This window comes from Falco punctatus (assembly GCF_963210335.1).
Source record: "Falco punctatus genome assembly, chromosome: 20".
Taxonomy (NCBI): Eukaryota; Metazoa; Chordata; class Aves; order Falconiformes; family Falconidae; genus Falco; species Falco punctatus.
In genome coordinates this window covers 3,093,984-3,117,565 of record NC_137600.1, presented here as the reverse complement: position 1 = coordinate 3,117,565, position 23,582 = coordinate 3,093,984, and the positions used below count along the sequence as shown (strand labels likewise).

The 23,582-nt window shown below is 49.6% G+C and overlaps 2 protein-coding genes across 2 annotated transcripts; one reads left to right on the top strand and one right to left on the bottom strand.

Moving 5' to 3' along the window:
- Positions 1-7,715: 7,715 nt before the first annotated feature.
- Positions 7,716-12,356, top strand: NEFM (neurofilament medium chain). Its single transcript, XM_080370346.1, has 3 exons — positions 7,716-8,859; positions 9,046-9,170; positions 10,408-12,356. The coding sequence occupies exons 1-3, from the start codon at positions 7,798-7,800 to the stop codon at positions 11,756-11,758; spliced, it is 2,538 nt and encodes an 845-aa protein (XP_080226472.1). The 5' UTR covers positions 7,716-7,797; the 3' UTR covers positions 11,759-12,356.
- Positions 12,357-18,017: 5,661 nt separating this feature from the next.
- NEFL (neurofilament light chain) lies at positions 18,018-23,099 on the bottom strand. The gene is made up of 4 exons (XM_080370347.1): positions 21,979-23,099; positions 20,890-21,014; positions 19,632-19,951; positions 18,018-18,620 (listed from the first exon to the last, which is right to left on the bottom strand). Exons 1-4 carry the CDS (start codon positions 23,029-23,031, stop codon positions 18,424-18,426), a joined length of 1,695 nt encoding a protein of 564 aa, XP_080226473.1. The 5' UTR covers positions 23,032-23,099; the 3' UTR covers positions 18,018-18,423.
- Between the last annotated feature and the right edge of the window lie 483 nt (positions 23,100-23,582).

Below are 23,582 nucleotides of genomic sequence, written 5' to 3'. Positions count from 1 at the left end.
TCTGTTCAATTTACTGTAGAGGCCTACATCAGAAAAATAAACTGTCTTTATATACAGCACCTAAATAATACCGTACCTAAATAATAAATTAAATAATACTCAGAGATCTCAGGAGCCGTCTGCAAGGTAGACTCTTCCTTTAGCACTAATTAAATAGAAAAATAAGGAGTCATTGCAGTTGTGTAGAGCCGTCACCGAGCTGCGGCTTTTCATTGGCTTTCTCTACACAAATCAATTAAACATCCAGCATGAGAGCAATTAACCTAGATACAAATTAGACTAGCAGGGAGAACATGTTTCCTTGTATCAGGCCTTTTTATTTTAGAAATAAGAACCATCCACATTGAAGTGTGCTTTTTTTTTTTTTTTTTCCCCCTCAATTAAAAACAAGTCAATAGAAGAAAGAGAAGTCAAAAGTTGCGGGGAAGGAGGAGGAGGCAGCTGCTGCTTTGTGAGTATTAAGGACCAAGGTAAAGCAAGAACACAGGGATTGTAAAGAGAGAAGATAAACAAATGCATACGGGGGAGCCAAGCCCACAAACAAATTCGTTTTAACAGCTGCCATATATTGTCTGGTAACTGCCTGCAGATTAGGTCCACGCATTATGAGCATAAATCCTCATAGATTTTAGGGTTTATTCCCAGCTAAAGCAAATGTGGGCATCTCTCTGGAATTAGCGGAGCAACAGTGATTTATGTTTGCTTTCAACATGCCCCAGAGCTCCCCACCTCCCAGCCCAGGTGCCGCCCAGAGCTCTCAGCCTATTTGCACCATCGGCAATTTTGCCGTGTTAAAATCCACCGGGTTTGGGTTATGTGTCAGGCCCAGGATACCCTGAGCAAGCTATTCCAGAGGTATTTGGAAAAATTGATCCTGAACGTAGGTGTGGTTTGCACATCACTTCCTTGGCGACTACCCCTCGTCGTGTGCTGCCTCTGTATTGAAAAGTGGGGGTTCTATCCCCATAATGCCTCTAACTGCTAGCACAACGTGTGTGTTGTGATGACCGATGTCCAGGTTAGCTCTGGCTGTGCCTAGCTTTCTCCCATTTCCAGCCTGCACTAATTTTGACCCGTTTTCCCTGGGAAGCAGCACTCTAGAGATAGTTTCGCCCCGTGGCAGCGTTGTCATAGGGCACGGACGGCTCCAGGGAAAGTGGTCATGAAAGGAAGAGCTGCAGTCACTTTTCGAAGTTATATTTTTAGAAATAGAAGGGTAGTGAAAAGCCTTTCAAAACGAGGTAGGAAGAGCTATTTTTGATCGCTTTATCACTGAAAGATTGCTACCCTGACCTCTGCCATTTTCCGGATGGCAACTTGCAGGATAGTTCAGTTTGAAACATCAGACAATACACGTAGGAAAAATGACCAGTGAGCCATAAAACCAAGCAGAGTGTGGAAGCATCGAGGGAACAAAGCCACGGTACTTCCTTCGTTTTTCATCCAAGCCAATTAAATCCGGGTTTTTTTCTTTGCCTGGGCTGTGGCTCAGAGCTGATCCATTGCAGTGCCTGAATCGGCCAGCTCTACAGAAGGCAGAATCGGGTGATTTAATACCTTGAATGCAAATTTTCCAAGAGAGACCAGAAATCTGAAATCAACCACATCCTGCCTATTGATCAGAGAACATCAGTATATGTTCCCATCTCGCTCCTCTGCCATCCTGCTAATCCTACCATTTAGAACCATCACCACAGGCGACAGGGTGCCACAGGCTGTGATACCTCAGCAGCACAGGATCCCTGTGAGAGCCGTGGCTTTTGGAAGATGTCACATGTGAAATTCAGCGTGTAGTGTGTCACGGGAGCAAGAAACTCTGATTTGGATTTGAAGCAAACAGGCAAGGCGAACTACGCTAATGGACCTGAGCTGGGATGTCCAGACCCGATGCTATCCCAACCCCAGGCACACAGTGTCCAGCAATACCCTGGCTCCCCCGTCGTGCACCCCCCCAGCAACAAGAGTCAGTTCTTTCTGACAAATTGAGTTGCAACAACCCACCAAAACCAGTTTAAAACCATGCACACTCCACAGTTGTGTCTCTGTTATGCGCTCTTTTTTTCCAATCCAGGGATAAATTAGTACTTTCAGCCTCATCAAAGGCTGTGTTGGGTATTCGCTGGGGTTGAACAGCCATCAGAAGCATCGGGACACTCTCCATGCTCCTTTATGCTCCACCTGGATCCAGTCCTCCCAGTTGGCAGCCAAGTTAACTCTGCTGAGGTGCTTGGATGAGGCTGGCTGTGGGGCAATGGCACTACTGTGGTTACAAGATGGTAATATTAACAGAAAGGCACTACGCATCGTTATGATTGAAGTTATCAAAGCGGTCTTATAGCTGCTACATTCTTTTCAATGTTTCCTGACATGCAGCCAGAGGATCTTAATAAAAATAAAAAACCAATAATAAAAGGGCCACAGTAGCAGAGGTGCATCCAGCTGCCGATACAGAAGGACAGTACCAGAAGGGAAACTGAGGCTCAGTGCCTTCACTGAAGCTCAGTCCTTTTCTTGAGTAGGTGCCAGTTTGCTTCTGACTCTGTTTCATTACAACCTTTACCTCCAGACTCCTTCTACCTGAACAAAAGCTGTTCTAGGCAGCCTTATTTCTGCTCTGACAGTTTTTGGCTCCTCTGATCCAAGAATCTACAATGCAATTCCCTGGTAGGAACCAAGCCTTCTCACATCTGTCTAATGCACACGGCCATCGGCTCAGAAACATTGTCATTAAGAAGGGTCACAGTTGGTTTCTGTGCTGAATCTACTTTCCACATGGCAAGTTCATCACACATCCCCCGTTAATTGGTCAAAGTGTTGTTTAAAGAAGCGGTGGAAATGGACTTCAACATCCAATTCAAGCAGCATGGACAAGGGGTTTGCTGGCGGGGGATTCATTGTGTTGCTCGAATAAATTTGTTGCAAATCAAAGCCATGAAGAGCTGTCACGGAGATGGAGGCACAAGGCCTTCCCCCTCACCGGAGTGCGTGCCAGCATCCCGTACAACACCAGAGAAAGCTGCTGGAATCTACAGTGGGATCTGAAACCCTTCTTGAATAGTTTTCTATTATTAATCATGAGACTCTAGGCTAAATCCTTCATGGAGTAATCCGGCATTCCGCACCTGTGTGAACCCACCCAAGCTAAAGAATTGGCCCTTTGAAACGAGGCAGGAGGCAGCCGTGGAAGAGGATGTTGCGTTACAGATGTTACAAAATCAGTGCAATGCAGCGATTTAAAAACCCAAGGAAAACACCACTGAAAAGTGTAGGTGGTACAGTAAATGATCAGCTTCCAGTTAGTAAATGACCAAAGTACGTTTGTAGCTGGGAAATCATTCTTGGTATTGGCACAGAAAGGTCTGTGTGTTTAACTGCTCTTGCAGCAAATGAATCCGAGGAAGCGAAAGCAGCAATGAGCTCAGTGATCATCTGTAGGAATTTGCAAGAACTTTTCACTCACCAGTAAATCGAAGACAAAAGCTGCTTTAGGAGTGTGTTTTCAGAAATTCATTATCTTCAAATGCAACACAAAGCATTTCTGCATGAGGAAATAATGCAAGTGTCTGGAAGTGTTTGGTTTAAGGTCCTGAAACACATCCACTGGCTGGCTGGGAGTGATGAAAAGTGGGACATGCTGGGAAAATGTTCTTGTGTTACCGTTCTGTCTTGAGGAAGTCCAGGTTAGAACAGAAAGAAAACGAAAAGCACGAGCATTTTCCAGTAGGAACTTTGCACTTTATGCTGTGGCACGCTGGCAATCAGCCTGGTGGAGCTGCATTAGAGCCCCCAGCCACGCCACCGCTCCCAGCAAGTCTGGGACAGACGGTGGTGAAATGCCCAGGGCTCCATCCCCTCCCCTCCGCTGCATCCTCTCCCTCATGGTACCCACTGTCCCCAAATGATGCTGAGGGTGATTTGTGAATGATCATGCCAAGCTATGATTAAACCCACCCCCCCCTCCCCCCCCCCCCAATATGATATTTCAAATCTCCAGCTCTGAAAAATTGCACAAACAAACCAAGTAAATCCTTTCTAAGGTTCGGCTTCCCACAACGCTGGGCACCGGCCCTGCTCGTTCATGTGATGGCCCAATCCTGCGGTGGCTGCTTGGCTCGCTTAGGAACTGAGGTCCTAAAGCCTTTTTCAAGAAGCATCCAGCACCGTACAGGATTAGGCCCTCCGTGCATAAACCTCAGTGTTTCCTTCCGTAGCTGTCGCTACATATATATTATTAGGACATATGCTCAGCCGGACTGCAGCACCCATCCTTGCTCTCTTGACTCTGCTGGAATGAGACCAATTTACACCAGCTGATTATCTGGGCCATTATTTATTATAAGTTGTTGGTGATGAAATAAGGTTCTAGGACGTCAAGGTCTTCAGCTGACATATATTGATATAACTTCCTCAGCTTGGAGAGTCACGCCAATTTACATCTCTTGGTGGTGTAGAACTGAGAATGTGGACCAAATCCTGCTTTCCTTACTCTTTTTTTTTTTTTTTTTATACTCTGACAAAATTCCTTCTGATGTTACTGTTTGCCCTCTGCATGGATAGCACTAGGACCTATTCAGGCTTAAATTGCTTAAGCTTAGATCAGGCTTATATGACAAACAGGCAGCTGCTTACCAAGAGAAACCCCCTTTAAGCTGGTAAATAATATTTTAATAGTTCCAACCAACTGCATTGTATAATCTGCCCAGTCGCCTTCATTCTGCTGTCTCTCTATAGCATAAACCTGCCCAGCCCCCAACCCCTTTTTCTCCCATACATCCAATGCTATTATTTTTTTAAAGATATTCAGGTTAATTAAATATCATTGCATATTTTTTTGAACTCCTTTATCTGGAAGCAGTCAGACTGTTGTGCAACTCCACCTTCTGTATTTTCTTTCCTTTTTATTTATTTTTTTTTTTTTAAGGAAACTGCAGAACTCAGTCTCATCCTCCTATAGTATTTCTGTAATGCAGGTTTGTCAATAATGTATAATCAAGATTAAAATCCATGCTGCTGCTTTTCAAATCTCTGGGAGTGCCTATTCCTTCCCTTCTTCTGCTTCAAAGCCTGAGACATCAGGTTGCTGTTTGCTCCGGAGTAGCAATGCTTGTTTGTTAAACTTTCAGGCAAAAAGTTCTCTATAAGCAAAAATATTAGTCTGCATTTCCAAGTCTCCAAAGTGGGTATCGATAGAAAGGAAAAAGGGATCAGTTGCTCATCAGAAACAAGGCAACTGATTTCCCTGACTCATTCTAACCTTCAGATCACCTTCAGGGTAACGTAGCAGGAGTACCGTCCATCTGCATCTCATTACAGAGCAGAACTGACCGTTGCAAAAATGTGCATTAAATTAAAACAATGCATTTTATTTCAGAAGGATTCCTGCTTGTGAATGCCCCTGTGAATGCAAACTTTTTCTTATCTAAACATCCTGATTTTTAAGGTAATCAATGTGCATTATGACAATTACTGTATTCTGTAAAAGTTTGCATGGCTTGAATTTCCACATTAAATAGTCAAACGCTAATCACAGTTTGATTCTAAAGCAACGATTTATTTTGCACACTGGGTAAATGGATTTAAAACCATCAAGGTATTTAATGAAAGGGAGTTGTATCACAAAGTTCAACATGCCCCTCCTTACTTGCTGTTCAACACCGTTCACTTGTTTTCAGAAGATTGAGAGGATAATAAAGACTCCCAAGCAGCTCTGTTAACCATATGTCTTCTTTTACAGTAAGTTTCCCATATGTATAAAACCACGATCTCTTCCCCCCTCCCAGTCTTTACTTAACAGGGAAAAAAAAAAAAAGCAGCAATAAACCAGACCGCAGCATATCTTTTCCCCTGAAAGGAAACAAAATGCAATGCCATAATAGACAGTAGTTTTGTTTTCACTTCCCATTAAATCCAAAGGGATGCTTTTTTGCCAACGGAGAAAACTCTTGGCAAAATTAATGGAACAGATTTAGAATCTGTGATTGCTTCAATTATAACAAACCCTTTTCTCCACGTTTGTCATATAGAACTCCAGAGGGGTTAAGCGGTGGATCCAAGTGCCCGTGTTTGCACATCCAGTTCAGCAGATATCTCGGATCATTCCGACTTCTCCGCTGACTGCAGTGCTGCAGTCCTATGACAGCATCATATTAATGAGCCAGCAGAGGTACCATGCTGCTCCATGTGGTTTGCAAAGTTTAACCCTGTCCCTCAGACTTCCCCAACTCTCCACAGCAGCATCAAACCCAGCAGCTGTCTGCCCCAGGTTCAAGGCAAGAAGGCAATTTTTGAGCAGGATTTTGCTTGTTAACAGGATCATCTGCTTAAAAATTCACAGTCTGCTGCACACAGGCTGACCCTTTCCAGCACCTTTCTAAACGGGGAGTTAAAATCTCCCCCCTCAGCATCCCTCTGCTTTGCGATGGGAGCTGTAGCAGGGCTTTTTCCAGCAGTCTGGGGGGTTGTGCTTTGGGTTGGTTTTTTGTTTTTTTTTTTTTTCTTTGCAGCTTGCTAATCAAGCGCCTATGTAACTGTAATCCATCCAGGAGCCGTTCAAAGTCTGGATGGCACCTAGTCGCTGGAACGCGACCCAGACAAAGTATACGGTACCATGTAAACATCATTTTTTTAACGAGGTTTCAAAGGAGGAGGATTTATTTCTAAGCAATGCAGCAAGCGTTACATTAACATGCGAGGGTGGGAGGAGAAGAGAGGGGGAAAGAAGACTCAAAATCAAAGATTTTGGATGCCGGGGAGGAGGGTCTCAAACTCTTCTTCACTGCCCGGCAGCTCCAGCACCGCAACGGCCGCATCCTGATGCAGACACCCCCCCCTGTCCCCCCCCAGAGGGAGGCGAAGCCCTGGCAGGGCGCTCCCATCCCCTCGCCGCGCCCCCAGCCCCCCCCCCCCCCTCCCCTCCGCCGCCCCTGACCTTCAGATGTCAGCCCCCGCCTGGGGAAGGGGTTGGGGGGGGGGCGGCTTGGGACCCCCCTGCTCGCCCCCCCGCTCGCCCCCCGCTCGCCGCCGCTGCCCACCCCCACCCCCACCCCCCCCCGCCCGCGGGAGCTGCCCGTGGTGCTGCAGCCGCCCGGCCCCGGCCCGGCCCGGCCCGGCCCTACCCTGCGGGCGCCGCGTCCGCTCCGCCATGGCCGCTGCGGGCGGGGGCAGCGGGGAGGGGAGGGGCAGGATGGGAAGTGGAATAAGATAGAGGAAGGGAAAAAAATAAAAGGGAGAAGAGAAAGAAAATAAAAGAAATAAAATCGAATGAAAAAAAAGGAAGAAAAAACGAAAAGAAAAGAGAGGAAAGAAAGGAAAGAAAGGAAAGGAAGGAAAGGAAGGAAAGGAAAGGGAAGGGAAGAAGGAAAGAGGGTGCCGGCCTGGGGAAGGGGGCAGGAGGGAGCAGGGGCAGGAGGGAGGAAGCAGGGGAAGGGAGAGGCGGAGCAGGGGGCAGAGAGAAGGGGGGGCGCGGGGCAAGGGGGAGGAGGGGCAGCGCGAAGGGAGAGGGGGCGAGAGGGGGAAGGGGGAGCAAGGGGAAGGGGGAAGGGGCTCGGGGGGCGCCTCAGGCACCGGGGCCCGGCGGGGGGCGCGGGGGCGAGGAAGTGGGGGGGGGGGGGAGGGGGGGAGCGGGACAGGGGCGGGGGCGGGGGGCGGGGCGGGGGGCGGGGCGGGGGCAGGGCTGGGGGTGCCGCCCCCCGTACACGTGTGCGGGACCGCCCCGCCGCTGCCCGCCGGCGCTATATAAGGGGCGGCGGCGGCGGGAGCAGCGCCGCGTCGCCGCCCGCCACCCCCGAGTGCCCCGCCATGAGCTACACCATGGAGCCCCTGGGCAACCCCTCGTACCGCCGGGTGACCGAGACCCGCGCCACCTACAGCCGCGCCAGCGCCTCCCCGTCCAGCGGCTTCCGCTCGCAGTCGTGGTCGCGGGGCTCGGGCAGCACCGTGTCCTCCTCCTACAAGCGCCCCAACCTGGGGGGGCCGCGGGCCGCCTACGGCTCCACGGTGCTGAGCTCCGCCGAGAGCCTGGAGCTGAGCCAGTCCTCGCTGCTGAACGGCGCGGCGGAGCTGAAGCTGAGCCGCTCCAACGAGAAGGAGCAGCTGCAGGGGCTGAACGACCGCTTCGCCGGCTACATCGAGAAGGTGCACTACCTGGAGCAGCAGAACAAGGAGATCGAGGCGGAGCTGGCGGCGCTGCGGCAGAAGCACGCCGGGCGCGCGCAGCTGAGCGATGCCTACGAGCAGGAGCTGCGGGAGCTGCGCGGGGCGCTGGAGCAGGTGAGCCACGAGAAGGCGCAGATCCAGCTGGACTCGGAGCACATCGAGGAGGACATCCAGCGCCTGCGGGAGCGCTTCGAGGATGAGGCGCGGCTGCGCGACGAGACGGAGGCCACCATCCGCGCCCTGCGCAAGGAGATGGAGGAGGCCTCGCTGATGCGGGCGGAGCTGGACAAGAAGGTGCAGTCGCTGCAGGACGAGGTGGCCTTCCTGCGGGGCAACCACGAGGAGGAGGTGGCCGAGCTGCTGGCGCAGCTGCAGGCGTCCCACGCCACGGTGGAGAGGAAGGACTACCTGAAGACCGACCTCACCACGGCGCTGAAGGAGATCCGCGCCCAGCTGGAGTGCCAGTCCGACCACAACATGCACCAGGCCGAGGAGTGGTTCAAGTGCCGCTATGCCAAGCTGACGGAGGCGGCCGAGCAGAACAAGGAGGCCATCCGCTCCGCCAAGGAGGAGATCGCCGAGTACCGCCGGCAGCTGCAGTCCAAGAGCATCGAGCTGGAGTCGGTGCGTGGCACCAAGGAGTCGCTGGAGCGGCAGCTGAGCGACATCGAGGAGCGCCACAACAACGACCTCACCACCTACCAGGTACCGGGGGTGTGGGTGTGCCGGGTGGGGGGCTGCCGGGGGGGGGGAGGGGGGGGCTGTCCTGATCCCACCTCCCAGCAGGGTGGGAAGAGTGTGGGGAAGTCCCTTTGGAGAACTTTTCCTGCTCCATGTCGGGGTGAAGCCCCTACCTGTGTCTCAAGGGTTTTTTCTGCATCTCTGTTGCAGGACACAATTCATCAGCTGGAAAACGAGCTTAGAGGGACGAAGTGGGAAATGGCTCGTCACTTGAGGGAATACCAGGACCTCCTCAATGTCAAGATGGCCCTGGATATTGAAATTGCTGCATACAGGTACAGTAGGATCACTGCAGACATGCCTGGAATATTAATAGTGCTGCGGCTGCTGCTGGCTTGGGAAGCTTTACACAGATCCACAAGCAGTGAACATGAGTAAAACTAGAGCTTGACTAAATTATTACAGCTGTTCCCAAATCTGCCTGGAGCCAGGGAGTGTTTGCCATCAGGAGCCCGAGGTCATTAGGGACCGGCTCCCTAAGAGCCCAGTGGGCGCAGGGCAGCGTGACTCAGTGCAGCAGCCCCTTGCTGCCGCGTGCTGCCCCTGTTTATGAAAGCAGAAGGTGCAGCAGCAAAAGACAAGTTTATTTTTAATTCCCATTTGCTTTGCATATGCCAAGCGAGCGGTGCTTGTCACTTGAATTCCCTTTTATCACTTGGGAGAGACGGTGCGCTTGCTTGATCACGGTTTCAAGCAGGGAGCGCTAATCCACTTGTCACAAACACTTTTTTGCTTTTCTTGCTGAACTTTCCTTTAAAGGCATCTGCTCTAATCTGGAGCAGGAACATTGCTTGCTATTGCCATCACCTGGCAGGTTTTTTTCTTCTCCTTTGCATCACTTCAGAACTCTCATCAGAGAGCTGCCAATTTTTCTGGGTCACAGGCTTAGATGAAAAAGATCTATTTGAATAGAGAAGTAAAACAAAAAAAACCTGTCTCCAGATCTGCTGGAATTCCTGAGGTCGTTCAGGCAAACACACAGGTACCCTAGGGTCTATAGCTGGCTGCTGCCAAAGTCAGCCGAACAGAAGTCTGTCTGGTTTTCATATGAGAAAGGTGGATGCCCACGCTGTTGAACTAGGACATACACTCTAATTAGCTTTGAATGTCTTGGCCACAACATTTGATTTGGGTCTGTGTCAAGTTCTCAGTTTGCCCAAGTTGTAATAAGTCTTATGAAGTTAATTATTTTGCCATGCTCTATGCTGGCTTAAGCCATAATGAAGTTTTTTGACATTAAGGATGAGTTTCAACTGATAAGCTAAAGGTCTTTATGCTCCTCACATACAAACCAAGCTAAAAGCTGTTTGCTGCGTATGAATCTCACAAAGGAGCGGATTCAAGGAAAGCTGAACTGGGGCTATGAGCGATGGATTATGCTGATCAGCTCTAGCATATTCCATATACAAACTGGCTTCATCCTGCTGATGGGGAAACATTCTAATAGCTGTTCCTTTACATTGGGTTTCTATGCTCAGTTGGTTTTTTTTGTTCTCCTCCCGATTCCCTTAGGAAGCTACTGGAGGGCGAAGAGACAAGATTCAGTGCCTTCTCTGGAAGCATTACTGGTCCCATATTCACACACAGACAACCATCTGTCACAATAGCATCCACTAAAATCCAGAAAACAAAAATTGAACCACCAAAGCTGAAGGTCCAGCACAAGTTTGTAGAAGAAATCATTGAAGAGACAAAGGTAGAGGATGAAAAGTCTGAAATGGAAGATGCCCTGGCAGCTATTGCGGAAGAAATGGCAGCCAAGGCCCAGCAAGAAGAACAAGAGGAAGAAAAGGCAGAAGAAGCAGCTGTGGAGGAAGAAGCTGTTTCGGAGAAGGCTGCCGCAGAACAAGCGGCTGCACCTGAGGAAGAAGAGAAGGAGGAAGAGGAAGCAGAGGAAGAAGAAGCTGCAAAATCCGATGCAGCGGAAGAAGGAGGTTCTGAAAAAGAAGAAATAGAGGAAAAGGAAGAAGGGGAGGAGGCTGAGGAAGAGAGGGAAGAAGCTGAGCCCAAGGGCAAAGCTGAGGAGGTAGCAGCAAAGGTAGAGAAGGTCAAAACACCTCCCACAAAGTCCCCCCCAAAATCGCCCCCTAAGTCCCCTGTAACAGAGCCGGCCAAGGCTGTCCAGAAAGAAGCAGCTGCAGAAGCAGGAAAAGAACCGAAGGTGGAGAAAGGTGGTGAGAAACCAGCCAAGGAGGAGGAGAAAGCAGCCTCTCCGGAGAAGCCTGCGACACCAAAGGTAACCTCTCCAGACAAGGCAGCAACCCCGGAGAGGCCTGCGACGCCGGAGAAGCCTGCGACCCCAGAGAAAGCAGTGACCCCAGAGAAGTCTGCAACGCCAGAGAAGCCCCGCTCCCCCGAAAAGCCGGCGAGCCCGGAGAAGCCCCGCTCCCCGGAAAAGCCGGCGACTCCAGAGAAGCCTCGTTCTCCAGAGAAGCCGGCCTCCCCGGTCAAAGACGAAAAGGCTGTGGTGGAGGAGACCATCACTGTCAAAAAGGTAACCAAAATTAGCGCAGAGGTAGAGAAGGAGTCCAGGAAAGAAGACATCGCAGTGAATGGTGAGGTGGAGGAGAAGAAGGAAGCGGAGGAATCCAAAGGGAAGGAGGAGGAAGACAAGGGAGTTGTCACCAATGGCCTAGATGTGAGCCCAATTGATGATAAGGGTGAGAAAATTGTGGTAACCAAAAAAGCCGAGAAAATCACTGAAGGTGGGGACAGTACAACCACATATATCACAAAGTCGGTGACAGTCACTCAGAAGGTAGAGGAACACGAAGAAAGCTTTGAGGAGAAATTAGTGTCCACCAAGAAAGTGGAGAAAGTTACTTCACATGCTGTAGTAAAAGAGATTAAAGAGACCGAATAAAATAAATCATAGCTAAATTTAAAAAAAAAAATTAAAGAGCTTGGGTCGGTGCAAAAGGTTAAGCCATATGACAGCTGCAAAATGCATGTGAGTGACGGCTTCAAAGCAGAACGGGTTCTCTCATGGAGGCTCCAGACACACAGTATTTTACTTTTTTGTGCAATATGGGGGAGGGGGGGGGAATGCATGCAGGCTCAAGATGTACTCCCTCCACAGAGCTTGGGGATCTAAAAAAAAAAAAATAAAAAAATAATACTAATAATAGTGCATGAGATGAAATGTGCAAAGGAAGCTTTTGAATTTCCAGTGCTGTTGGAGGGACATATCTGAGGAATGACTTAAGATGTATTATGCAAAGAACCAACTGAGCCAAAAACCAAACAGAAAACAGTAATAGAATATTCATGAGAACCAGAACTCTCCTAGCCTTAAAAAAAAAAAAAAAGCTACTTATAAATAATTATGTTTACCTCACTGGTGCAATTAGGGTGGACTTTTGCTCATGGGAGAACCTAGTTGACATGCACAGTACGCAACCTTTTGTTGTTTGATGTAAAAGTCACAGCAGTTCTTGCTCAATAAAGGTCAATACTGAAAATGTGGCTTCTCTGGTGATTCTTTTCCCAACTCGCATCCCTTCCCTGAAGGCTGGTGCTTGGTCCTGAACAGGAACATGGTTGTGTGGGTTAAAAAGCTGCTTAAGTTTTTCCGTGGTGGCCTCATTTAGAAAGCAAGCTTGAATTGAATGTGATGGGAAAAAAATTCCTGTAACATAACAAATAATTGAGCTGGTTTAATACTGAAAAGCCCTATCCCACACTTCCTAGAGCAAAGAGGAATCTACTGGATTCTGCTCCCTGGCCTTGGGGTGCTTAGAGGGGGGTTGCAATTACTTTTGCTAGCAGTGGCAAGGTCTCCAAGCCATGTGCTGCTGGCACTGCTTATCTGAGCAATCCTGCTTGTACCCAGTGTAAAACTGTTAAATGCTGCTGCAAGTACAATTTTTCCTCCCTGCATGCTAGTCTCAGCATTAAAGGAAAGCCTTAAAGATGGAGCAATTTCCAGATCATTCCTTCTTTTTTTTTTTTTTTTTTTTGTTGTTGCTCCCTGTGAGGATAGCCTGTCTGTGAGCCACAGCTGGTTGTGGTATCTTCTATGACACAAGTTTGTCACTTAAGTGTGCGAAGACCCATCAAGTAATCTCAACCAAGACATCATGTGTTCATCAAAATGGGATAGCATCTGAGGTTTTTTCCCCCCCTCCTGCCTTAATTATATGGGAACATCCTTATCCATTCTGTCTCTAACAATCAACTGGTGCAATCTGCCTTTAATCACAAAATTCCAAAACCAACAGTAAATAAATTCCCAGAAAAAAAAGGAAAGTGTCCCAGAGATGATATGGGTATCGTGTATCCAAAATATGCCTAACCCATTTTTTACGTATTTGTCCATTAGAAAACAGCTGTAGACTTGAGATCCTTCCAGAGGCTGAACTGGGGCTGGGTAGGGCTCAGACTATGCTTGCTATGACTGGCAGATAAAATCAGATTAAAGCATTTTTTTAAAAATTTCCAATAAAAAGGCCTCCTAAGCACTGGCCTATGTCTACTGCTGCTTCCAGGCTGGTTTTATTAAAAAGAAAGCCAATTAAAGAGCCCTTTAAAATCCCACTACATGGAAAATGGAGGCAAACGAAACCAAGGGAAACGAGGAGAGCCTCAACTCCACTTGGGGAACTAATGTCTTGTTGTAGGATTAATATTGTGTTTATTTCTATCACGTTTCAAAAGAAAAATGAAGAATGTTGCTGGTGCCGTACCTCCCATAACTAGCAAGCAATGAAATAGAAAGAATTTCTAAGCCCGGGTTCGGTATGTGGACTGTCCTGAAATCTGTGGACTAGTTGAGGGGCTGATCAAAATCTATGATTTGCATATGCCTTCCCGTTCCTTACCCTATCAATAATTGAAGATCAGGTGGTTTGCCATTGGAAGCATTCTGTGTGTTCTTTGCTGGAGAAATTTTACAAAGCCCACAGCAGATAAGCCTTTCAAATAAATCTGAATGTCTTTGTGTAGCGAAGTAATAAATGTTCCTCCTGCTGATATCAATAATGGGAATCTGTGCTCAACAGCTTGCTGGCGGAGTGACGTTTAATTAAAGCAGAGTTAGCAAATTAAATGGCAGCTTCTCCGTACTGAGCTTATTTGTGGAAGATACACGTGTATGTGACATAAAAATAACTATACTCCTCTATGAACGAGAAGTTAAGCAGCCGTCACACTCACCTATTGCCAGGAAGTGTTTGTGCCGTGTTAAAATACAGACATGCCCGATGGTTTGTGAGCCTCGGAGCTATTATTCTCTTAGGTCTAACCAAAAATTTTGCGAGAACACCACCCCTAAATGAAAAAAAAACAAAACCAGAGATCAATATTTAACAGAAAACTCTCTGCTGATGTGCTTCCAAACAAGTTCTAGAATCTGCTGAAATGTCACTCCACATAGGGAGTCCGGCGCCTGCAGCGTCGGGATGGGGAAGGGTCCCCAGGTACACTCTGAATTAAATATTCTTGTTGGTGGGAGACCCAAGAACAGTCAACCTGGGCTCGTACAGGCGCGGCTGGGATCCCGAGCTGGTTTGCTGTTTTTCACGTTTTTCTTTATGTGCTGGTAGGATACAGCCAGGAGGACCTGGAGGTTATGCCCTGGGCTGTTTTGCCTCTGCCTGCCCACCGGCAGCCCAGCCAGGGTTGCCCTTCCTTGCACGAGGGGGCTCTACCACCACCTCTGCCCAGGGTACATCCACTTTCCTGAAATTTTGGGGGGAATTCACTGCACAGCCTGTGTGGCTGGCAAACTCCTGGGCTACCCACTGGCATGGTGTACTTCCAAATATCCTCATTTCCACCCAAAACGTACAGCAGCCTTTAGTTATTACTTACGATTGCATTTTTTTTTTTTTATCTCCGCTCTAGCACACAAAATATATTTGTGAGTTTAGCCTATTTCCCACTGCAAATGTTTCCATCAAATCCTAGGAGAACTAAGCAAGTGGTTAACACATTTCTAAATATTTATAAAACTATAAGAACCGATTAATATTTAATGTTGCCAAGAGGTTTTGTCTACTGACATCTGCAATCAGTTAGTTTCAAAAGACAGCATAATTCCGGGGCAGAGATGCATAAATACTATGTTATTTGCCTGTTCTGCACCAATTACTTCTTCAGACTTCGCGTAACCCAAGAAAGGATTAATTACTTTCAGACACAGAAGTTCATTAATCAACACGAAAGACTCCATGAAAGGAAAAACAATAATTAAAGGCAGTTACTGTGAAGATTTATGCATCTTATTTAAGGTGGGTTATCAAGACCCCTGTGACTTCACGAGCTGGAGGAATCTAAAAAAGGATCTTTTCACCATGACGGCTCGTGGAGATGCTAGGATTAAGAGATTTTCAGCATCCCAGAACTAAATTCCAGGTGGAAAAAAACTGGGAAGTGTTACAAAACACGAATTGGTTGCATTTGCCAGGGAGCTGAGTCTGGCACTAGAATTTTCTCCAGGCATCAGAGTCCGTCTGTGCTTTTCCCGTTCACATGTGGTCTTCCTTCCTTCCTCTTCAGGATTGAACTACCCTTAATTAATCTGGGAAGGCAGCAAATGATGAATCGTCAATTATTTGGTTACTAGAAAGTAAATTCCTAGAATCTGGATACTACACCTGTGCGACTTTTCCTCTTGCTGAGGGGTATGTGTATCTCAAGAAAAGCCTTCAGGACCTCCTTGTGTTTGTCTTCCCTGTGATGACATCCCGGCCTGATCCAGACCCTGTCTGCCCAAACAGCAGGAGAAAACCCAGGGACAGGCTCGTGGCTTTACTGGCAGCTGCAACTCGGGTTAAAGTTTCTGTCGTGTCTCCCTCTGCTTGCTTTTGCTGCATTGCGTCAAAGCGAGCTCCTGGATCTTCAAAGGTAAAGCGAGTGTTGCCAGTGGGATCCCTGCAACCCTGAGAGCATCCCAGCATGCGAACCCTTGCTTCCATCCTCCCTCCCACCAGTTTACCCTGGCAGCCAGGCAAGGCTGGGGGTGACAAACCAGGTGGGATGGTCACTGCAGCTCGTTGCTCGCTGCAGCTCATCGCCACGGCTGTGACTCACACGTTTCCTGCAGAGTCGTGAAATCTTTCCTCTAGCTGCAATACATTAAAAATAACATAAGGAGTGGGGATCGGACTGAGCTACGCTGCAAGGAGAAATGTGTTTGCCGATGTACCTCTGAGCACGCTGCTTGGAGAGCATCCCTGGCAGCCTGGCTGCAACACTTGGGAGAGCTGCGAGCCGTATTCCTTCCCAGAGGGAAAGGGATGCAAAGGGCTGAATGAAGGACTTTATCCACCAGGGAAAGAAAAAAAAACCAAACAAAAAACAACCAACAAAACAACCAACCAAGCAACAGAAAAAAAAAAGAAAGAAAAAAAAAAGACACAGAAGAGGAAGCAAAATAGGTATTGAAAAGTTAATAGCTCCGAGTGCTTGGAGAAAGGCAGGATGGGGCAGTGGTTTGAATATTGTCTATTTAACAGTGGTTTGGCTCTAATGGCTGGGACTAGTTCTGATCCAGTGCGTAACATTTTTTGCTTTGTAGGAGCAGAACCTCTCTCCCAATGGATGTGCCCTGGAAAGCACTGTCTGGTAGGGCACGTAGGCGAATTTCCAAGTACCGTCTCTTAGAATCACTATCTGCTGTTTGAGGGACGGGTACCGCATACCAAAAGGAGCAGGTCTCCTGCAGTCCCATCGAGAGCTTTTAAAAGCTCTGAGCAAACAGCATGCTCGAGTCTCCGGCCCGTGATGCTGCAAGTACCCACTGTTTTCCTGGAGATGGAAAATAAAATCTACTTGGTAAGACTAAGTCTGCATAAACATGGCTAGAAAAATCACCATTAAAAGCAGAGAGGAAGTGTGAAAAGAAAGACTTAAAAGAAGTGTTGTTGAAGAAAAGGAAAATTAATTTACTTGTTTTCTGGTTCTCAAAAGCATCAAAACCCCCAAGGAAGTTGGGGGTGGGGAGTAGGAAATTAAGCATTTCTGGAATATACTGGAACTCCCTGAAGAGGAGTTATAGGAATTATTACATACACGTACAAGCTCTGTTTCCAGAATGCTTTTACCAAAGATTCTTTTTCTTTCTTCTGCTGTTTTTCCTAGGAACATGGAAGGAAAGCAAAGTTTTCGGTGCTTACCTCATCCATCAACATTTTCTTTCTCTTTCTGCACCAAAAAAGGATATGCTTTTGGAACACCCCTAAAATTTGTATAAACCCACTTCTTTTCCTCTCTGAACGTAGCCATCAAGGAGCAGCAACTCAACCAACACCATGAAGTCAGCATACAAAATTACCACAAAATCCTGTGCGAAAATCCACCCAGTGACTGTGAAAAGTTTAGCACAGCCACGTAATGCCTGTTTTACCATGGCTTTAATTTACGTAAAAGGGTTTAATTTGTACCATTACTCTAGTGCTTACCCTTAGCGCAAGGTCCAATTCTATGCATCGACTTTAGCTGATTGAAAATAAATGGGCTCAGGCCACAGGACATCAACACTGCTTCCAGAATTGCCAGGCTTTGCTGCTGTTTGAGCTGCTCCTACTTTGCACCTCATCACAGATCAGACCTTTCTACACTCCAAACCATAAAAGACCCTGACAAATTTTCAGATGAGCCTCTCCAGTCCCTAGCAGCTCGGCTCAAGATGCAAGGCAGCTCATTCAGGCAGCAGAGTGAGCTCCCCCATTGCCCTTCCCTCCAACATCTTTATTTTGAAATATGCAGGCATTGCTCCACGTCTCAGCTGCACCTGCAGCCGTTCCTCCCTTTACACCACTGAACAGCTTCCTTCCACTGTTTAACAGCCACATTTGCACTTTGCTTCTGGTTTGCTAAATTTTTTTTTTTTTTTGAAGGGCTAAAAGGAACTTGTGCTGGTGTGCGCACTACAGCCTGGTGAGACCCATCACAAAGCTAACAGCACATTCCCACACCAGAGAATTTTCATCGTTAAGACTTTCCACGGCAACTTTACAGCCCCATCAAGAAATTCTGTCCACTCGTCTGTCCCCCAAGCATACCTGCTAGAGACAGAAACCAGTATCCCAGCTCCTGTTACACACGTCTGAGATGAGCCTGATACACCACTTCATCGACCTTTTCATTGCGTTGGTGACACATGACACATACAAGGGATCTGTGTGAGCATTTCTGTAACTTTATTGACTAGCTTTATTGCACATACTTATTGAAGCCTCCATTATTTTACCCACCCAAGGTTTCCACAATTATTTTAAATGCAAGTCAAAGGTAACTTTCATGTCCATGACTTATTTCCCCCCCTCCCCCATTTTAAATTGTAAGGTTCTGTATCACCCAAGAAAGACATAACCCCTGAATTCATACGTGTAGACCATGCGGCATTCAGGGAGCAAGCCAGTGGGTGCTCTGCAAGCATACTGATACTCTGCACAGAGAGAAACATCATAGATCATTAACTTTAAACCTCAGTGGTCACTGAATTAAATATGTGAGACTGCAATTTTAGCTCAGTCAATCATTTGTTCTGTTGACCTGATGAGAAAGCTAGACTGCCTAAAAACATCAAGCCTTCTTCTTCACTTCACTCTCTTCCTTTCCTGCTGCTTCTTTCTCTTCCTTCTCCTCCTTCTCTTCCTTCTCCTCCTCAGCAGTTTCCTCAGCAGTTTCCTGAGACTCCTCCCCTTCTTCAGCTGCTGTTTCTTCCCCTTCTCCTTCCTCTTCCTCACCCTCTTTGGCTTCTTCAGATTCTTCCTTGGCACCTTTGAAAGACAGACACATTTCACGTCCAGGTACCGCTCCTAACCCCAGTTTCACGTGGACCAGCACACCTGCACCCTTCAACCCCACACATCTGGATGGCGGCCAGCTAAACACGACAGGGCTGGCAACTGATTTTGCGTGGAAGCAGAGACATTTATCCAGGACTTGCAAGGGAGAACAAAACTATGCAACCAACTTGTCCCAGATTTGAGAAACACTTTACAGGTCTGTTCAAAATCATGGCCTTGAATACTACTGACTGTGGACTCACTGCTTTAAGCCTTATCCAAAGACTTGTATTCAAAAAGGAATCCTGCCATTGGCTCTTTAGCTCCAATTTAAATGTAATTCATCTTTACAGTACTAAACTCCTCAAATAGTTCAATGCATTTCAGGTATGTTTAGGTTAAATCCTCCAAAGCTATGCAACTGGAGGTGGGAAAAAGCAACTCTGGATAACATTCCTGTTTTCTTTAAAATACAAGCTTGGTGAATAAATTATGGGGCAGCAAGGAAGTGGCACGTACTTTGGCTGAATGAGAGAACTACCTTGGGCAACAGATACTGCTATCCACTGAACCCAACAGTTTCAGACAAAGACACCACGGGCTACTCTCTGGGAGTTAGTATTTATCTCAGGATGTCCTTGTTCCCTCTTTTTGAGGATGTCTGTAATAGCCAAGTACTGTTTGCTGCCATATAAACGTACTGTTACACGTTGTTAAAGTGTTATCTTTCTTGGGTTTGAAAATTTGGAAATCAGTGGGTGTTTTTTTTCCTGTTCAAGGGAGTATCATCAGTCCTATAATCTGCCCAACATTGCACAATTACCTTCTCTTCAAAGTCAGGCTTTCCTGCTCAAATGTTGTGTGCTTAACGCCACAAGCCTTTGCTCATGTGAGCAGACAGTGAGAGAGGTCTAATCATTAGACTTCATCAGAATTTCTGGGTTTTACCCTGTATGAGGATGGAACATGAAAGAAAGGGATTACGAAAGTAACTGCAAGTACCTTCCTCCTCTTCTTCAGCCTCTTCACCTCCCGCTTCTTCCTCACCTTCCTCTTTCTCTTCTTCCTCACCTTCTTCTGCAGGGGCTGCCTTGGCTTCTCCCGCTTTAGCAGCCTCAATTGTTTCCTCTATTTCAATTTGCTCCTCTTGGACATGACTGGAATAGTATGTGGGGAAGGAACGGGTTGTCATCAGGTAGGAGCTGGACTGGAGACCGCTGTAGGCAGACCTGCCAAAAGTCGGGGCAGTCTGGGTGTAGCCGCTGGTGATGCTTCCAACACTAGTGAAACTGAGTCGGGTCTCTTCACCTTCCAGCAGTTTCCTAGCAGAAAAAGCAGCAGCAGAAATGGTTATGCTGCAGCAGCATTCAGCTACAGACCCAAGACACTATGATGCTCTGAGCAGCACAAGCCCCAGAGACTGCAGACTTCGGAGTGCAAGAGCTAACCCATGATGAGTAACTACATGGCAGTACCTCTGTCTTCGGGAACTTAAGAAGTTTCAGGTGTGCATTACTAGTGAATTAATAATTTCCTTTGTTAGAAGAAATAATGGGGGAAAAACAGTCTAGGATTATGTTCCTACAGCAGGGGAAATTAGAGGTGTACTTTGGTAGCCTGTAGGGCTGCAGAGAACAATGCAGATGTCACAATCCGATGTTGGGTTTAGCTGTTAAACAAGATTTTTAGGTGCTTTCTCAATATTCCCCCTTGTGGCATTCCCAGAAACTGTTTCAGCATTTGCCATTTCTAACAGTATCTGGGACAAACCATTCCACAGCTATTTAGCAGCAATTATTTAGCTGTAAAATATTTGCTTTGCAGGAGATTGCTCCTATGAGTTAGAAACAGAGGTTGTTCTTAAAAGCAGGTGAGGAATTTCCAATTTTGAGGACACAGCCCAACTGCATTAAGAAGTTCCACTGGTACAAAATCTGTTTGCTGCATGTGCAGAACAGGGATTTTCACCTGTAAAGACAGAGAACCCAGATCACATATTGCCAATAGAGTTCTGTACGTGCATACACGCATACTACGATACTCCCTGAAGTTTGCTGCACTGAGGATTTTGCTTTAAGCTAGTATTTTACCTCAGAAGCACTGCTTCTCCAAAATAGCAAGACAACAGAAAAGACCTGAGTCAATTCTGTCATCCACCTGTGAAAATTTCAGCTGGAGGAATGATAAAATTAATTCTCTCTTCAGGAGAATGGGAACCTGATCAGAGTTCTGACTTACTGAGACATTGTCCCTATCATACCTATATGCTGCAATTTCGATGTCCAGGGCCATTTTCACGTTGAGCAAATCTTGATATTCCTTCAAGTACCGAGCCATTTCACTCTTCGTGGTTCTCAGCTCGTTCTCCAATTTGTTGATTGTATCCTGTTAGAAGAAACAACATCGACAGCGTAAAATTCTTAATTCCCTGGTGTCTAGCAATAATACCTTGCAAGGAATTTCTCCAATCCTGTAGACTTCATCTTGCTCTAGCAGACAGAGAAAACCAACAGCTCCAGCCCCCACCCTTAGCCAAAGGGGCACCATTTACCAACTCCCACCCTCCCTGGCAGGATTTTCCCACCTCTACATCTACACCCCATTATCTCATCCCTATTTAATGTTATGAACCCCATTTTCAGCTGTCCAAGGATTAAGGCAGGCATGAAATCTGCATCTCTCTTCATAGCCTCTCCATGCTTTTTCTAGTTTTTAGCTTCAGGTGATGCTGCAGTGATGCAGCTAAGGCTTTATGGTATAGACAGGTGATATATGATGCGTTCTAGCACCGAAGCATCCTGCCTTAGGACTGTGGGACACGCTGCAGCGTGCTGTGCAGGGGCAGCGTGTGCTGGCAATGCCTGTGACAGCAGCCATGCCCCCCCCCCCCCCCCCCCCCCGCCCCAACAGCAGGCAGGCAGCCATGCCCCCAGCCACAGCCATGTCCCCCTTGACGATAGACAGCCATGCCCCCTCTACCGACGGCAGGCTGCCAGCCGTGCCCCCCCGCCACAGCCATGCCGCCCCCCTCCCCCCATAGCAGCCAGCCGTGTCCCCAGCCGCAGCCATGATCCCCCCCCGCCCCCCGACGGCAGCCAGCCGTGCCCCCAGCCGTGCCCCCAGCCATGCCCCCCCCCGACGGCAGCCAGCCGTACCCCCAGCCGTGCCCCCAGCCATGCCCCCCCCCGACGGCAGCCAGCCGTGCCCCCAGCCATGCCCCCCCCGACGGCAGCCAGCCGTGCCCCCAGCCATGCCCCCCCCCCTCCCGCCAGCAAGCGGCCACCCGCGCCCCCCGCCCCGCCGGGGAGCTCCCAGGCGCCCCCCCCTCCCGCAGCCCTCAGCCCCTCACCTGCAGGGCGGAGATGTCGGCGCTCTGCTTCTCTTCCAGCTCCTGCAGCTGCTTCTCCAGCGCCTCGTTCATGCCGCGGGTGGCCTCGATCTCCAGCGTCTTGGCCTTGAGCAGGCGGCGGCTCTCGGACACCTCGTCCTTGGCGGCGCGGACGGCGTCGGTGTTCTTGGCGGCGCTCTCGCTGAGCACGGTGAAGCGGCTGCGGAACCACTCCTCGGCGTTCTGCATGTTGCGCGCCGCCAGCTTCTCGTACTGGGCGCGGATGTCGCGCAGCGCGGCGGAGAGGTCGGGCTTGGCCGACACGTCCATCTCCACGGAGAGGTGCGCGTACTGGATCTGCGCCTGCAGCTCCGCCAGCTCCTCCTCGTGGACCTTCTTGAGGAAGGCCAGCTCGTCCAGCAGGCTGTCCACCCGCTTCTCCAGCTCCGCCCGCGCCAGCGCCGCCTCGTCCGCGCCCTTGCGCACCTCCAGCAGCCGCGCCTCCGCGTCCTCCCGGCTCAGCACCTCCTCCTCGTAGCGCGCCTGCAGCCCGCGCAGCGTCTCCTCCAGGCTCTCCCGCTCGCCCTGCAGCGCCTGCTTCTCGCTCGTCGCCTCCTCGGCGGCCAGGCGCAGCTCGCGGATCTCCTGCTCGTAGAGGGCGCGGAAGCGGGAGGGCTCGGCGTGCTTCTGCCGCAGCACCATCAGCTCGGCCTCCAGCACCTTGTTCTGCTGCTCCAGCTCATGCACCCGCTCGATGAAGCAGGCGAAGCGGTCGTTGAGGTCCTGCAGCTGCGCCCGCTCCTGGCTGCGGATGGACTTGAGGTCGTTGCTGATGGCCGCCACCTGGCTGAGGTCGAGGCTGTCCACCGAGTGCAGGAGAGAGCCCGAGGCGCTGGAGGCGGCGTAGCTGCGCCGCACCGACACGGAGGAGACGGGCGCCGACAGGCTGGAGTACGCCGAGCGCGCCGAGCTGTAGCCGCCGCCGCTGCGCATCGTCGAGACGTGGAGCCGCGGGCTCTCGGCGTAGCGCCGCTTGTAAGAGGGGAAGAACGGGTCGTACCCGTAGGAGGTCATGGCTGCGGGGACCAGCGGCTGCTCTGCGCTCCGGCGCTGTCCGGCCGCCCCTATTTATGGCCGGGGAGGGCGGGCGCGCCGCCGCCGGGCGGGGCCGGGGAGGAGCGCGGCTGCGCTGAGGTACGGGCCGCGCCGCGCCGCGCCGCTGAGGTACCGACCGCGCCGCCCCGGGGCGGCTCCGCGCCTGGCTGCGGGGCGGGGGGCTGCGGTGTGCGGTTGGGCCCCGATCCCCGCCCGCGGCTCGAGTGCGGCCCCACACACACGTCGCCTGCGCCCGGGAGCTGCCGGCGCCCGCCTGGGGGCTCCCCGGTCCCCTCGGGTCAGCCCGAGGCCGCTTGCGGGCCCACCTCGCCTCAGGCCTGGTGGCTGCTCGTCCAGCCTGCGGGCGCTGTGGGAACGCGCCGCCTTCCTTGGCCTCCCCTGCCCCGCAGGCCGCCCCGCCAGAAGCCCTGGGGAGGCTGTCGCAGACCTCCATGGTGCCCAGGGTCAGCAGGCCCCTCTCCTCAAGCCTTGGGGAGGCTGTCGCAGACCCCATGGTGGCCAGGGTGCAG